Raw genomic sequence first — 16323 nt, forward strand, 5'->3', positions numbered from 1 at the left:
CCTGTGTCCCAATCTGGCGGAACAGGCAGCGGGCTGATCGCTAGGGGCCAATCCTTTCCTAGAGCTCTTGATTGACAGAGCCGCGCGCCAAAGACTGAGCTTGAACGGGAGGCCATGACTCACAAGGGGGCGGAATTCCAGGGCACTAACCCGGAACGGCTTGTGACTCAATTTCCATTGTGAGGAAGACCTAGGGCGGGCCCTCTGCCAGAATGGCAGTATCCTCCGGGCCAATGGACGAATCTCGTTAAACGAGCGGCAGCCGCGCCAGCCAATGGTTTAGCGGCAGGAGGCGGGCGAAGTCAGTGGGCGGGGAATTAATGAAGCGTCTTTTTGCCACCCCACCCCCGCACACCCCAGAGGCGAGCGTGGGGAGGTGCTGCCAGCGTCGTAGGTAAGCTGTTGCGTCGCGGAGGAGGCTGCTAGGGAAGTGGAGGCTCTGCGGCCGGTGGGTGCTAGCGTGGCAGCGTCAGGTAGCTGTACCCCCGCTGCCGTCTCTGGACCTGGCCCTGCGGCGTAGCCGACTAAGGCGTTTAGGAGAAATACCAGTCGCAGCTGCCGCCTGACCTGGGAGGGTAGGGAGGGCCCAAGCCGCTGAAACAAGGCTGCGAAAGTTTTCTGGCCGCCCAGTCGGGACTCTAACTTAATTTGCGGAGCGGGGACTCTTCCAGGTTGCCCCACATCCTACCAGGTGCAGCCGTTGCTCTGTGGCCGAGTCATGGGCGCGCCCCCTACTCCTGGCTGGCCTCCCAGGAATTCAGCCTTCCTGGATTCTCCCAAGGGGCTGCTCCAAAGGAAGAGGTGGGGAGTGAGAGGTACTTTATTACATGTAACCGGCGACACTTAAGTAAACTTTAATCATTTACCTACCACAACTTATAGAGAAGAGCGTCCTATTCGGCAGGAAGGTGAATTTCCTCTAAGTGGCGACGGTAGGGTGCGGGGTTGGTGGGAGGTGGGGAGCACACTTCCAAGAGGATTGGGGTGGGGGTTGGGGGAAGTTTGTAGATTTTGTGATGTTTTTCTTCTTGAACAGCCTAATGAGTTTACCTAAAAAAAATTTTGGACCCAGAATTTACTGCCTGATTTAACTCAGACCTCTTACTTCTGTCTTATCATGCAATATCTAGGAGCTTCATTTTCAAGTGTTAGTCCTTGAAAAAAATTGCCCAGGTATAATATGCCATTGGTGGTACACCATCTTCACAAGGATTACCTAAGTGAACTACTTATACCTATTTCCAACCAGGAAAGAATTATTGTGAAATGGGATTTCAGGAAAATGGCTGTTCTCTGTGATTGGGCATGGAAGAACTATGAATTTTTTAGAGGTTGCAACTACTAAATTCCCTTCTGTAAAGATAGGGAAGAAAACCAATATGAAAGGGATAGTGTTTGACATCTAAAATGGCATCTTTTCATATTTTGTGAGGTGTTTAGCCCCAGGACCAAGAATACGTGCCTGGCACATAGTAGGAGTTTGATAAATATTTGAGTAAATTATTGGGTAATGGATGATGAAAATCTAAGCTGTTACGTGAGTACCAAAATGTAAAGGAGAAGAGAGAAAAAAGAAATTCCTGGAAACATAGCTTAGTTTATATTCATGAAAGCATAGCTACCAAATTTCAACTCAAGTTGGCTTTGATTTGGGTACTGTCTTAACACTAATCAGAAGATGTCAAAGATTTTCACACACTTAAGCCATGACTGACTGGAAATCTAAGATACATTTTGATGTCAATTTCAGTGAGGTAAAAAATGTGTGTTAAAGTGCATTTTGTTGAGAGTTCCCTGGTAGTCTAGTGGTTAGGGTCCCGCACTTTTACTGCTGCGACCCAAGATTCCCTGGTCAGGGAACTTTGCAAGCCGTGCCTCCCGGCCAGACATTTAAAAAAATTAAAAAATAAATAAAGTGCATTTTGTCAATGAAATAGTTAATCAGTTTAGCATAGAACAGTCAGGGACAAAGGGATACCACTTTTGTAGGATGGCGATATGGAGTTACAAATTGTTGGGGGGTGGAAACAGGATATGCACATAACAGCAACTGCTGCCAAAATTTTAAGAGTGTATTGACTCAAGCATAGTTTTAAAAGGATTGTTATTTTTATCATTACAAAATTGATCTCAGATTCTAAGAGTAGCAAAATCTGATTACGGATTTCTGCCTAAATTAGGATTCTCTTGACAACTGCAATCATTGTTTATTATTATGCACTTGTATTTTGCATGTTATAGTTTGTATATTATTACAGTAACATTGCCCCCATATAAAAGGTATATTGCTTGAATTTCAAAAATATATGAATTTTCACAGATATATTTGCCTCTTATAGTAAGTTTTCTAGCAAAGAATAAGTTCTTACAAGCCAACATTAAAGATTTGCTGACATTTGGCCCCAACCTAGCTATCCAACTTTGATTCCTGTTACTTCTGCCATTTATTACTGTCCCTCATTATTCTATTTGTTTTTTAAGACCCAAATCAAGTGCTAATTCCTTCTCACAACCTCCCTTGATCCCACCAAAGATTTCTCCTTCTGAACACCCAGGGTATTTTGTTAATAACTTCTCTTGTTGCACTTTTCTTACATTCACATTATTCATCGAGTAAAGAAATATTCACTTACTATGTCCAGACTATACTAGGAAATGGATAATAGCTGGTATTTGTTAAGGGCTTATTATATCCTACGTATTATAAGCTTCTTGACTGGATTATCTCATTTAATCCTCAAAACATCGTGAGTATTATTCTATTATTTTTCCCATTTATAAATTAGGAAATAAGTTTAAAAGGTTAAGTAATTTGCTTAAGATCACAGAGCTTCTAAGTGGTGGAATTAATATATAAGCCTGGGTAGTCCGTATTCAAACTTGACATTTACAGTCTCTATTAAAATTTTTTCATGTAAACTTTATGCATATATGTTTTACTAAATTATAAATTATTTGTTAGAAATAATATATTCATCTTTGATCCCTTATTGCTCCTAATGTAAAGTAAGTGATTATAATATAACCTGATAGTGGAATCATGTAGCAGGGACATTAGATTTAGATTAATGGGAACAGTGAAGGTGCTGAGGATGAATAGTCACTGGCCAGACAAAAGAGCAGAGACCATGGGAATTGGGAGCATGTGCCAAAGGAATACATGTATGGTAGTCCTAAGGTAGGGGTCATGAAAGCTAGAACTGGGCTGTCCAATACAGTAGCCAATAGGCATATATTGCTATTGAGCACTTGAAGTGTGGCTAGTCCAAAATACTCACTGGATTTTGAAGACTTAGAAAAAAAGAGTGTAAACTATCTCGATTGCTTTTTATATTGTTTAAATATTGAAGTAATAATATTTTGGTATATTAGTTTAAATAAAATATATCGTAATTAATTTTTACCTGTTTCTCTTTACTTTTTTTAATGTGGCTACTAGAGGATTTAAAATTATATATGTGACTCTCATTATATTTGTATGGGACAGCACTGATCTAGAATTTAGAGGAATTTCAGAATGACAAACTGTGTGTGCCCATACTGATGTGTATTGGAGAGGGTGGGTTGGGAAAGTATGTTTGGGGTTAGTATTGGAGGTGACAGATAAAATTGGCAAAGGTAGATATGAAGATATATAGGTAGGACTCAGGGTTTGTAATAGGGAGAGAGAGAGTAAGACTAGGGAGAGTAAATTTACCTCCGAAATGTGTACAAAACCTTTGAAAGGTATTAAGCACTCAATACATATTTGTTGAATGAAGCATTGTGTCTTAATCACTCAATCTTAATGGATGTTTCCAATGTATACTCCTAGTTCAATCCTAATTCTAATAAAGATATGGGTAGCTGTCTAAAGACTTATAAGAAAGTTTGGTTCTCTAAAGAGAGCAGTCCATTTCTACTTAAGTCTAAATTGACTTAGCTTGTATTCCTTTGATGTATTTCCAACACATAGGAGTGTGAATTGGTTCTTACAATTAGACATATTCTTCTTCCACCTGACGTGACTTTCTACTGGGCATATTTTTCCGAAAAGAGTCCAGCTTTGTCTGTGTTGTAAGTCTTGTGGCAGATGAAGCCTTAATGATCTCTGAAGGGAAATTTCTTAGCAGCTACAACATTTGCACTCCATCTTGCCTCTCTGTACACATTTGAGCAAGTAGACTTTTAACACTGATTCTCTAGCGGGTTGCTTCTCAATCCTGGCTGCAAATGAGAATCACCTGGAGAAGATTTTTTTTAACTTTATTGAAGAATAATTGATAAATATAATTGTATATATTTAAAGTATACAGCAGGATGATCGATATACATAATACATTATGGAATGATTACCAAGATAGAGATAATTAACACATCCCTCATCTCACATAGTTAACTCTGTGTGTGTGTATGTGTTGAGAATGCTTAATATCTGCTAGAGCACTTTTTAAACTCCCAATGCCTAGCAGTATTTTAAGATTGTTTTAATTGCTCAGAGATAGGGACTGGTTATAAGTATTTTTTAAAAGCTTCCTAGGTGATTTTGATGTGCTGTAGATCTGTACTAATATATGCTATTGAGTTCTTGGAATGTGTTTAGTACAAAATGAGATGTGCTCTAACTGTAAAATATACACTGGATTCAAAGACTTCGTAGCAAAACAAGAATGGAAACTCCCTCATTAATCATTTTTACATCGACCATATATTGGAAAGATAATATATTGAATTTATGGGGTTAAATAAAATATGTTAAAATTAATTCTACATTTTTTTGGTTTTGTTTCACTTTTGCTTTTCTGAGGCTACTAGAAGATTTTAAATTACATGTGTGGATCCCTATTTCTATTGGTGTAGTCCAAGGACCAGCAACATCGGCATCATTTGGGAATCTGTCAGAAATGTAGACTCACTGGTCCCACTCCAGACCTACTGAATCAGAATCTCATTTTAATAAGCGCTCCAGATGATTCAAATACATAAGGTTTGAGAGACAACATCTTTAGAATTTTTTCAATTTCATAATTTTTCTTCATTTTTTGTTGATTATTTTTCATTGTAGAGGGTGCTAAGTTTTTACATTCATGATTCCCTGTTTGTCTCTTCATTTGTCCTTTAGAATCATTCATATACATCTCATTTTTCTGTTTTCAATTTTCCTTTCATTTTTTTATAATTTTACATCTCAGCATCTTCAACAGTCACTGCTTTTTAAATTAATGAATGGAATTAATATGCATTCATGTAATATGTGTAATATATAATGTGTTCATAAATACATATGTACTTTTATATTCATATATGATTTTCTGGAAAACATCTCAAGAAATTATTAATATCAGTTACACTGGTGGTGGAGAGAGATTTTCACTTAATTTTGTTCCTTTGTTTAGGTTCTCTAACCATATCTGTGCATTTTACTTTTTTTTTTTTTTTTTTTAAGTCAACAGATTTGTGGGTATTGGGTTTATGGAACTTTAAAAAGTGTATTTTTCTGTAATAAAAATTCCTCATAAATATATTTTTAATATAATGTTAATCACCTCAAAGTAAAATGAAACAGATGTGCTCTAGGCAAACAAACAGCTATATGACTGAGACAAACGACTGTATACATGATCCCTAGAACTGCTGGTTGGTGGTGGACAGAGTGAGTGAACCTGTTGTAGAGCATAGCATATTCTGTCTATAAATGTTCCTAAGTTGAAAACTGAGCTTCTGTGAGTATGTACACACACATAGACATATGTACACATTCCTTTTCTGGTTTTGTTGTCTTGCATTAACATAGTAAAATGTTGTGCTAAGCCATATTCATATTCTAATTGGGCATCATATTCCATTATGTAGCTGTAGTATAGTTTATTCATCCAATCCCTTACTGATGAATATTTATATTTTTACCATGCTTCTACCTTTTAAATATGATAGTGCTTTTTAAATGGTTCAAGAAGCTATTTAAATGGTCTGAAACATTCTGTATCTTTTGGAAGCAAAAAGTCATCCTTAATGCATTGTAAGTATTTAATTTGATATGGGATTTGATGTAACTTTAGCAGTCTGTTCTATTTTTAAGGACATCTAACCTGCTGATTTCATTTTTTAAATATGTCTTTGATAACCTCATCATTGGTTCATACTGCCTAAGTAGTAACATAGCCTATTTATTTAAAATTTCCTCTCAGAATTTTGTATAACTTGTTAACTGTTATGTTCTTTGGCATAGTTATAGGGTAGGTCGTTTATCTAAAGTCTTCAGTTAATCTCATAAACTGCTTCTTACCTATATTGACTTGAGCTGCCTTTTCCTTAAACATACGCTTTGCCCATAGCAGTTTCAGTTTTGCTAGCTGACCTTACTTGAGTTATTTTCCATTTCATTTTCTGCTCTCTTTCCCATCCCTCAATCACCATCTTATTTTAAGTTGTATTTTTACCTCCTTCTATTTGTTAGGCACAGTGTTATGTGTTCAGGATATTGCCTTTGGAGCAGGTGGGCTACCATCTTCCAGATCCTCATAGGGGTGGAGCAAATGGTAGAGGAAGGAGAAAGCCAAGTTTGACTGCAGTAATTCCTTGAAATATGCCGCAACCGCAACATAGGTACTAAAAAGTATATTTGGACTGGTTTAATAATGTGTAAATCAGTTTGCTTCAGTTCCTTTTTTGTGTTGCTTATAAATATAGTATTTCATGAGTATTCTTCAGTCGCCTCTAGAGAAAAGCAGAATACTTGCTCAGCCCAATTGATAACTTGAATTACATAAGGAATGTTAGGTCAGTGCTAATTAAGTGTGATCCTCTAAAATTACAAGTCTTCTAGAATGTTCACTAAACTGTTGTGGGATCAGATGTTAAAAACATTCCATTTTCTTAATTTTTATTAGGTAATATTTGAAATATGCAAAAATCATGTAGTTTTAAGTGTGCTAGTAAACTAACTCCCTGACCACTCAAAAGAAAAATGTTCTAGTTTGTAACATTTATCCATTTCTATGTTGTAAATACTGCCATCTTGGCCAGTTTCTAGTTCCCAATATGACATTACTGAATGTGGAGTTGGGAAGAGATGTGCACAATGACCTTTGCCAGCTCACATCAGCAGGCTCCAATATACCACTAATGTTATAAAGCATAATGATAAAGACCCACAGACCTACCACTTGACCTACGAACTAGAACAATACCAATATTATTGTGGCCTTTCTGTTTCCTATGTCAAAATTATTTAAAGATTTGCCTTTCGTGCAATAATAGTGAACCTAATTTGCTAACTGTGTTCCAGGAACTATTCCATATTTTACTAAAACCTTTAATCCTTACATTATCTCTATGAAGTAATATTATTTTACAAGTGGAATTGCACATAGGGAATTTAAATAAGGCCACACAGCTAGGAAGTGGCAGGGTCAGGATTCTAACCCAGGCAGTCTGACTGCAGAACGTGTGCTCATAACCATTACACTACACTACCTCTTTTGATGATATATTTTTTTAATAGATCTTTATTGGAGTATAATTGCTTCACAATACTGTGTTAGTTTCTGTTGTACAACAAAGTGAATCATCCATATGCATACATATGTCCCCATATCCCCTCCCTCTTAAGCCTCCCTCCCACCCTCCCTATCCCACCCCTCTAGGTCATCGCAAAGCACTGAGCTGATCTCCCTGTGCTATGCTGCCGCTTCCCACTAGCTAACTATTTAACATTCGGTAGTGTTTATATGTCGATGCTACTCTCACTTCACCCCAGCTTCCCCCTCCCGCCCCATGTCCTCAAGTCCATTCTCTATGTCTGCGTCTTTATTCCTGCCCTGCCACTAGGTTCATCAGTACTACTTTTTTTTTTTTTTTAGATTCCACAGATATGTGTTAGCATACGGTATTTGTTTTTCTCTTTCTGACTTACTTCACTCTATGACGGACTTTAGGTCCATCGACCTCACTACAAATAACTCAATTTCGTTTCTTTTTATGGCTGAGTAATGCTATTGTATATATGTGCCACATCTTCTTTACCATTTATCTGTTGATGCACACTTACGTTGCTTCCATGTCCTGGTTATTGTAAATAATGCTGCAGTGAACATTGTGGTACGTGTCTCTTTTTGAATTATGGTTTTTGTATGAATATGTTTGCTTATATTCTAGTGACAAGAGGCTTATATTTGACTATAAAGGCAGGATTTGCCTAGGGCAAGATCAAAAGTGCTGCCACTGATTATACATTCTCATTTAGTGGATTTCAATTTTATTACTAAATGTCTCAAGAAATTTTGGAAGTCTGCTTTAGGCATAGTTTGCTGCAATCTTTTTTTGTTTTTGCATGCTTTGCCCTTTTTGTGGGTGTATGAAATTGACAATGATTTCTTGAGAGTTTATTTTCTACTCTTTTGAACTTTTAGTTCTCTCTAGTCTCCATTTCAGCAGCAAGTAGCAGTTCAGGAGATGGTTATTCTACATCAGAGGTTAGAAACAGACGTAGTGGTGGGTATGTTTTTGGTGATGTTAATAGATACAAAGTCAGTTGAAAAAGATTACTGGAAACTTGAAAAGGAAAAAATGCATAAAAGTGTAGTGAAATCTTAATAAAAAATACCTTTTTATTAAAGTTTAGAAATAAGGGATTTGCATCCACTTTTAAGTCCTAGAGAGAAGAGGCTCAAACAGTGATAGAAAAGATTTGTGCATTTTCTGATTAAATTTAGTTAGCCTTACTCAGTTGCTGTATTTTTGCTTCAGTAGAAAATACTATTTATATTGTTAATTACCAGGGAAAATTTTTTCACTCTAATAAAAATTTTAAACTGGCAGATATTAAAGTTTTTAAGAGAAGAAACCATGGTAGAGTGAAACATAACTGGTTGAAACTTTGGAGAGTTTTTCTGCCTATATACAGAACTTTATCCAAACCTTCCACATAGATAAGGATCTGTTCTTTTTGAAAATTTTCTACTAAAAGGCATATCAAAACTTACCTTAGCAACACATTTCTAAGATTTAGCTATCGCAAGCTGCTAATAAAGTGGAAGGAGATGTGGCCTAAGGGAGCCTGAATTTATATCGAAGTTCGGTCATTTAACTAGCCACGTAATGTGCAAGTTATTCAACTTGCCTGAATCCTGTCGTATAAATACAAATGCAAATGATGGTATCTCGCATTCAGTGCTGTGGTAGGGATTAAATGACAGGACATGGAACTTAATGGATATTTGGTATTTTTTTCTTTGTATTGGCAGGAAATGTGGACCTTAACAGCCTCATCCCACACTCTCATTTTGCAAGCAAGGGAAAAAAATCAGCTCTGTAGCAGTGATCAATATGTGAATTTGAAGTCATAAACCATGGTTTGTTTATATATCCCTTACTCTTTCTGAGCCCTTGTCCCCATTACATACTTTTAAAATCTCTTTTCCAAGGAAAAGACCCATTCAGCATCTTTTCCAGTTTGCTGGTGTGCCTTCCCATAATGCAAAGGGGCTAGATAGCAGAAAAACTACATTTCCCAGCTACTGTATTGAGGATTTGGATGTTCTTTAGATTCCACCAAACAGATGCACTATTTATAAGACTTGAAATCAAAGTGTGTAAGAAAATCAGGTGTGTGAAGCATTTGTTTCACTGGTGTGGGTCAGCCCCATGGTTTTCAAACTTTAGCATGTATTAGAATCATCTGGAAGGCTTATTGAAACATACATTGCTGGATCTTGCCCCCAGAGTTCCTTATTCAAATGGTCTGGGGTGGGGCCTGAAAAGTTTACCTTTCTAGCAAGTTTCAGGTACACCCTCTTTCTGAGTCTAAATTTTTTTGCTTTTTGACATCCCAAACTAATGGTCATTTTGGCAGGTTGACTCATTTATTCATTCAAAAAGTTTATGGTATGCCTGCCATATGCCAGGATCTCTGCTAGACTCTGGGGACATGATGGTGAGTAGAAATGTTGTTGTCCTCATGAAACTTCTAGTGAAATGGGAAAGAGACAGTCTTAGTTGTATGTTAGCACAGGTGTAACATTTAGATGAAGAAAAGGAGTAATTTGACTTGTCAGCAAAGGCTTCACTGAGGAGCAGATGTCTAATCTGCAAGCTGAAAGATGAGGAGGAATTAAGTAGGCTAGGCAGGGAACAATCCATTTCCTACGCAGAGGGAACAGTGTGTGCAGAAGCCCTGAACAGGGAAAGGGATTGACAAGAATGGGTGACTGAAAGAAGGCCTTTGTAGTTAGAGTAGAAAGGATGAATTTGGGAGAGTAGAGTAGAAGTAGGGAGCAAGTCAAGAGTGAATACTAGCAATTAGTTAGGAACCATTACAGCAGCCTAGGTGAGAGAAAATGGTAGCTTGGACTGTGGTAATGCTGGCAGAGACAAAAATATAGTCAGTTTTGAGCCATATTGAGAGGTTTTTTGTTTTTGTTTTTTTAATTATATAGCTTATTGGGTTGAAGTACATTGCAGAAGTTGCAGGTTGATTGATTTTTACTTTTTTCTCTTTAGGAATCATCCATCCTGCCTGTGCTACTGGATGAATGGAAAACTGATTTAAACAAAGTACTAACAAGGAATTGTCCTTGATTTTTGTACTTCGTAGCATTCCTCAACATTCTTTTTACATTTTCTCTTACTGTAAAAACTGCATTTAAGTTAGAAAATGAAGCAATTGAAAAGGAAAAGGAAAAGCAATTTCAGTGTACAAGAAACTCAGACCCTTTTGAAAGAAATTACAAAAAGGAAAGAAGTCATTTTTTCCAAGCAGCTCAATACAACAATTAATGTGATGAAGCGAATGGCTTGGGAGGAGATTGCACAGTGTGTGAATGCTGTAGGAGAAGGAGAACAGAGAACAGGGACAGAAGTGAAAAGGAGGTACCTTGACTGGCGAGCACTTATGAAGAGAAAGAGGATGAAGGCGAACATTAAGCTAGTTGGTTCGGGGTTTCCCCTTCCCACATCCGATTTAGATGACTCTCTCACTGAAGAGATAGATGAAAAGATTGGATTCCGAAATGATACAAATTTTGATTGGCAAAATGTGGCAGATTTCAGGGATGCAGGTGGATCCTTAACTGAGGTCAAAGTGGAAGAGGAAGAAAGAGATCCCCAGAGTCCTGAAGTAAGTATTAGCCTGTGTGAACCCTCTTTTTATTTCTCCATTTCTGATATGAAAGTTTATTATAGACCAGGAACAGTTAAGAAATTCCCAGATTTTCAAGCCTACTTAAAAATAGTACATAACAAAGTCATCCCGTTTTTTTCCATCTTAATATCATCAATCTCTTTCTTCTCATCTAAATATACTTCTCTTAATTATATATATTAATGATGTCAGGTAATAGTAAAGATTTTTCAAAATTCAAAGTAAATGGTTTTGTGTGCTCAAACAATACAGAAAGCTTTTAAGAAATTCTTAGACAAATTAACAACCATGAAGTATAAATAAATACTGAGAACTACTTTTCTCTTTTAGTTTGAGATTGAAGAGGAAGAAGAAATGTTGTCATCAGTCATACCAGATTCCAGGAGGGAAAGTGAACTTCCTGATTTCCCCCACATTGATGAGTTTTTTACTCTGAATTCAACACCATCTAGGTCTGCATATGATGAGCCCCATTTGCTTGTAAACATAGAGAAACAGAAACTAGAATTGGAAAAACGACGGCTCGATATTGAGGCTGAAAGACTGCAGGTAGAGAAGGAACGCCTACAGATTGAGAAAGAGAGGCTGCGACAGTTAGACATGGAGCATGAGCGGCTTCAGCTGGAGAAGGAGCGGCTGCAGATTGAAAGAGAGAAGTTGAGGTTACAGATAGTCAACTCAGAGAAACCATCTTTGGAAAATGAACTTGGTCAAGGAGAAAAGTCCATATATCAACCACAGGATATAGAAACAGAGAAGTTAAAACTTGAGAGAGAACGCTTGCAACTGGAAAAAGATAGGCTGCAGTTTTTAAAATTTGAATCAGAGAAGCTGCAGATTGAAAAGGAGCGCTTACAAGTAGAGAAAGAGAGACTACGAATGCAGAAGGAAGGACACTTGCAGTGATTTATTTAGGTCTCCATTTATCAGTTGTTTGTAAACCATAGGCTTAGATAATATAAAAATGGTTGCAGGATTAGCCGTATTATTTTTTTTTTCCTGTTTAATATTAGTGTTTTCAGTAGGAAAAAGATAGTTATTTGTGGGTAATTATATGCTTAAGTAGTATATTGTATAAAAACTATGTGCCCTTGCATAAACAGTATAGCAAAAACTATTGTGCTATACTCTTTAAATTAGTAAAATTACACAGAGTCTTGTCTAATCTGTGCACTCAGAGTTTACAATTATGTCTGTAAAATTCTAGCTCAATAGTTCTCAACTGGGGGTGACTTTGGCTCCCAAAAGACATTTGGCAATGTCTGGAGACATTTTTGGTTGTCAAAACTGGGCAGTGGGGCACGTTGCTACTGGCATGTAGTAGGGAGAGGCCAGGGATGCCTACATCCTGCAATGCACAGGACAGCCCCCCACAAAAAAGAATGATCCAACCCAAAATGTCAACATTGCTGAGGTTGAGAAACCCTGTCCTAGCCTGACTGAGCACCTCTTCAGCTTTGTTTCAGTTTCAGAATATTAAAACCTCAGATATTTATGTGGGAGTTACTTAAATGGCCCAAAACGTTAACTATGAAACATTACTGTGTAGTATATTGAATATAGAAAGTAATGAAGATTATAGGTATTTTATTCATATGTTTCCATCTGTAAATAACGTGAGAGTCAGAAAACTGCAGGGAACATCAGAGATTGTCTAAAGTGGGTCACTTTGAAAAGCAGTTCATTCGTCTAGCTATTGATGCTTTAGAAACCACACAAACTTTTTAAGCTTTAGTTAGTTACCCTTTCTTCTTTGATTCCATTGTCTTAGTTTAGACAAAAATTTTCATTTCAACCATGTACTGAAATCTTAATGTAAGTGGTTGAATCTAGTAAACATGTTACCAGTTTAAAAATGGTACCAGTAGTCAATGAGCTTGAACTCAGTACGTGGTAATTTGATTTTTAAAATAGATAATAGCTATTTGGAACTGGGAGTGGGGGTGGGGGGAGAATGTCCTTGTATCCAATAGTAATGATGATGGTGATGAAATAATGATAGTAGCTGTGTGTTTTGAATTAGGAAATCACTGCACACTGCCTGACCTAATCTGTAGAAAATTGAGAGTAGTATCTATTATTATTCCTGAATCTGAGGCTTAGAAGTCATACAGTGTGTAAATGGCTAATTTCATATATCATGATGTATTTTGTCTTTGCCCCTCCCTGTGCAACAAAGTATGTATCTTTAGTCCCTTTGGTATTTATTCTGAGACCAAGGGCTTGCTTTAATCTGGTGATTTGCCTTCAATCCCCTGAAGGTACTTCTTCCACAATCCAGGTGATTCTAATGCACACTAAAGTTGAGAATCACTGCACGAGATCACTTTGTATTTTCCCATTTCCAGGGCTGATACGTAGCCTTAGTATATCTCTTCTATTGACAGGTACTACCTTGATTCTGCATTTGGTCCTTGTTAATTTAAGAATGTCTTGAAACCATATGTGACATTTGAGTATGGGTATGTAAGGAAAAAATATACTTCTTCTTAGTTACCTTGACTTTGAAATAGTGTTATTTTTCTATAACTGAAATAAATGCTTCTACCATAGAAATAAAATTTGCCTATACTAACTATGTGAACGTTTATCATTTCAAGTGATGCTCAGTGCTATGAGGGTTGAGGTTGTCAAGCCTGGAAAAGAGCTTTATCATGGTGAGTTGGGGAAAGGGTCCTAAACATTTGTGTTAGACATTGTGCTATGTGCTTTTTCATACATTATTTTATTTGTTTCTCAAAATAATCCTGAGCTAAGTCATGTTAGCCCTACTTTTATAAGAAAGGAAATAGTGCCTCAGAATACTTGAAAAATGATATGCCAATACTGACCCAAGATTTTAGCATAAGAGCTCTAAGGAGAAGGAGTATTGAAAGTTTGTAGATGTAGTTATAAGTATGGTAGCTTGGTCACTTGCTACTTGTGAAAGTCATTTAACTTACTCTGTGATTTGATTTCCTCATGTATAAAATGAGCGTAATGATATCTGCTCTGCCTATGCTTCATAGTTCTTTTTTTGTTAATAAAATGGTATTGAAACTATAATATGCTATTTTAAAGGCAACTTGATATTAGTGTTACATTTAAGATCAATAGATGTTAACTTCCTAGAAGTAAGCATTGAAGATAGCCAATATTATTTATGGATGGAGCATTCTTGGTTCCTATAAGTAAGAGACTTAAAAAAAAAGAAGCATCAGCTTAATATCTTCCAGGGCTTTGGTTGAGGAGCCTTGGGTTTCTTAACCCTGCCCCAGGTATAGATGGATTGGGTTGGATCACTATAGTAGGAAACTTCATTGCTGCATTTCTGAAGTGGTAGGCACACTGGGAGTGAGTCATTTTGGTTAGTTTTTTCTGTGTAACAAACCACTCCAAAACTGAGTGGCTCATGTTGCTTATGATTTTAGAGGCAATTAGGCTGAGCTCAGTTGGGTGGTTCTGATCTTGGCTGGGTTCTCATGGTCAGCTGCAGGTTAGCTAGGCTGTTCAGCTTCTGGGGGTGTTAACTGGATATTGGTTTGGGGTGGGGGGTTGTCTTAGCTCTCCTGATGGTGTTTAATCCTCTAACAGGATTTGTTTTAATGGGGATGGCAGGAGTTCAAGAGCGAAAGAAGTGATTCTCAAAGTGTCTTGAGGTCAAGGCTCAGGACCGGCACTTCACTTCTGCTGCACGATACTGGCCGAAACAAATCATTGGGTCAGACCAGAGTTGAGAGGTGGGGAATAGAGTCCACCTCTTGATATAAGGAGCTGTAAAGTCTTTCTGCAAAAAATGGGGATACAGAGGGGGGTGAGGAATTGTGTTCATTCTCATAATCTACTACACAGTCATTTTGGTTTGCCTGGGATACTCCTGATTATACCAGGAGCTTATCTGGTTTAGCATTTGTCCTAGGTAGAAATACCCTAATATGGGCATTAAATTATATTGTCATCCTGATCATGAGGAACACCTTCATCCCTTTTGTAAGGATGCTGATTAGAAGAAGGAAGGGGCCATAAATTTGCTTATAAACACTATAGTCTTTGTAATTGAAGAAAATTCTTGCTTAACTTCTTTTGTTTTCTACCTAATTTGTCCATTTTTTATTACTTTGCTTCTCTCTTTTCATTTTTCTACCTCTTCATGCTTTGTCTCTTCTATCCTGAAAATAAAAACAGATCATAGTGCTTCCAGAATATTTTGTTTTAAATTGGTAGCTACCTTTCCTGCCTCTCCTTAACTTTTTTTCTGTTTTGAAATCAAAATTATTTTCACTGGGTTGCTCTACATTTGTTTTAACATTATACTTCCTCCCCAAATAAATTAATTTTTTAAATACAGGTGACCCATTGAACAATGTGGGGGTTAGGGGCACTGACCCCCCCCATGCTGTTGAAAATCTGCATGTAACTTTTGACTCCCTGAAAACTTAACTACTAATAATCCTACTCTTGACTGGAAACCTTACTGATAACATAAACAGTTAACACATATTTTGCATATGTATTACATTCTGTATTCTTACAATGGAGTAAGCTAGAGAAAAGGAAATGTTATTAAGAAAATCATGAGAAAGAGAAAACACATTTACAGTACCATATTGTATTTATCTATACCATAAGTTTATATCATCTATTTACAAGATGAATTGTCTGTCTTAGCAGTATCTACATCAATATTGTCTTATATGATACAAAACACTGTAGATGTTATATGTATTACACTAGACATCAAAAATGAAAAGTGAAAAATTCATTTATTTACAGGTATAACGCTTCATGCTTTGATAATAAAGGAGCAGCAGTATGATTGCTTTATGGTAGCCTAGTGTAATCAATATAATTAATTCATGGTAGCCTAGCCTATAGACTAATGAATGAATCGTTATAAAATTTTTATGAAATATAGTATACAGTCATATTCATGATAGAGTATTGGAAACATTGTTACATTTAAAAAAATCATTGTGATGATAGGCTGATACTGTTTCTCCAATTATGAGAGAGAGAGACGTACTGTACAGTAATGTGAAAACAAGTTATAAAATAGCAAGAAGACTGACACATTACTAATCTTATATTAAATATCACTCACCTTATGCCTATATAAGGATAGGCTTTCCACTTATATACAAGTCTTGCACATGATGCTCTACACAGTGAATACTTAGGTGATAATGATCGTGACACAAAAACGTCTCATACAGTTCTTGCTGTAC

General features: G+C 36.8%; 1 protein-coding gene across 6 annotated transcripts in view; it reads left to right on the forward strand.

Annotated features, from left to right (window-relative positions):
* Positions 1-292: 292 nt before the first annotated feature.
* Positions 293-16323, forward strand: part of MSANTD4 (Myb/SANT DNA binding domain containing 4 with coiled-coils) — a 38785-nt gene continuing 22754 nt past the window's right edge. The window contains exons 1-6 of one of the 6 annotated variants that reach the window (XR_011075433.1): positions 344-394; positions 6437-6585; positions 9225-9332; positions 9833-9913; positions 10480-11095; positions 11450-13776. Coding sequence is in view for 1 of the 6 variants with exons in the window: in XM_068555736.1 (XP_068411837.1) it covers positions 10634-11095; positions 11450-12025 (1038 nt within the window). In the remaining 5 variants the exon portion in view is untranslated. Of the gene's footprint in view, positions 395-6436; positions 6586-9224; positions 9333-9832; positions 9914-10479; positions 11096-11449; positions 13969-16323 lie in introns of those variants that run through there. The other 5 variants (XM_068555736.1, XR_011075434.1, XR_011075435.1 and 2 more) reach the window with 5 other exon arrangements.

The sequence above is a fragment of the Eschrichtius robustus genome, chromosome 11, assembly GCF_028021215.1.
Source record: "Eschrichtius robustus isolate mEscRob2 chromosome 11, mEscRob2.pri, whole genome shotgun sequence".
Taxonomy (NCBI): domain Eukaryota; kingdom Metazoa; phylum Chordata; class Mammalia; order Artiodactyla; family Eschrichtiidae; genus Eschrichtius; species Eschrichtius robustus.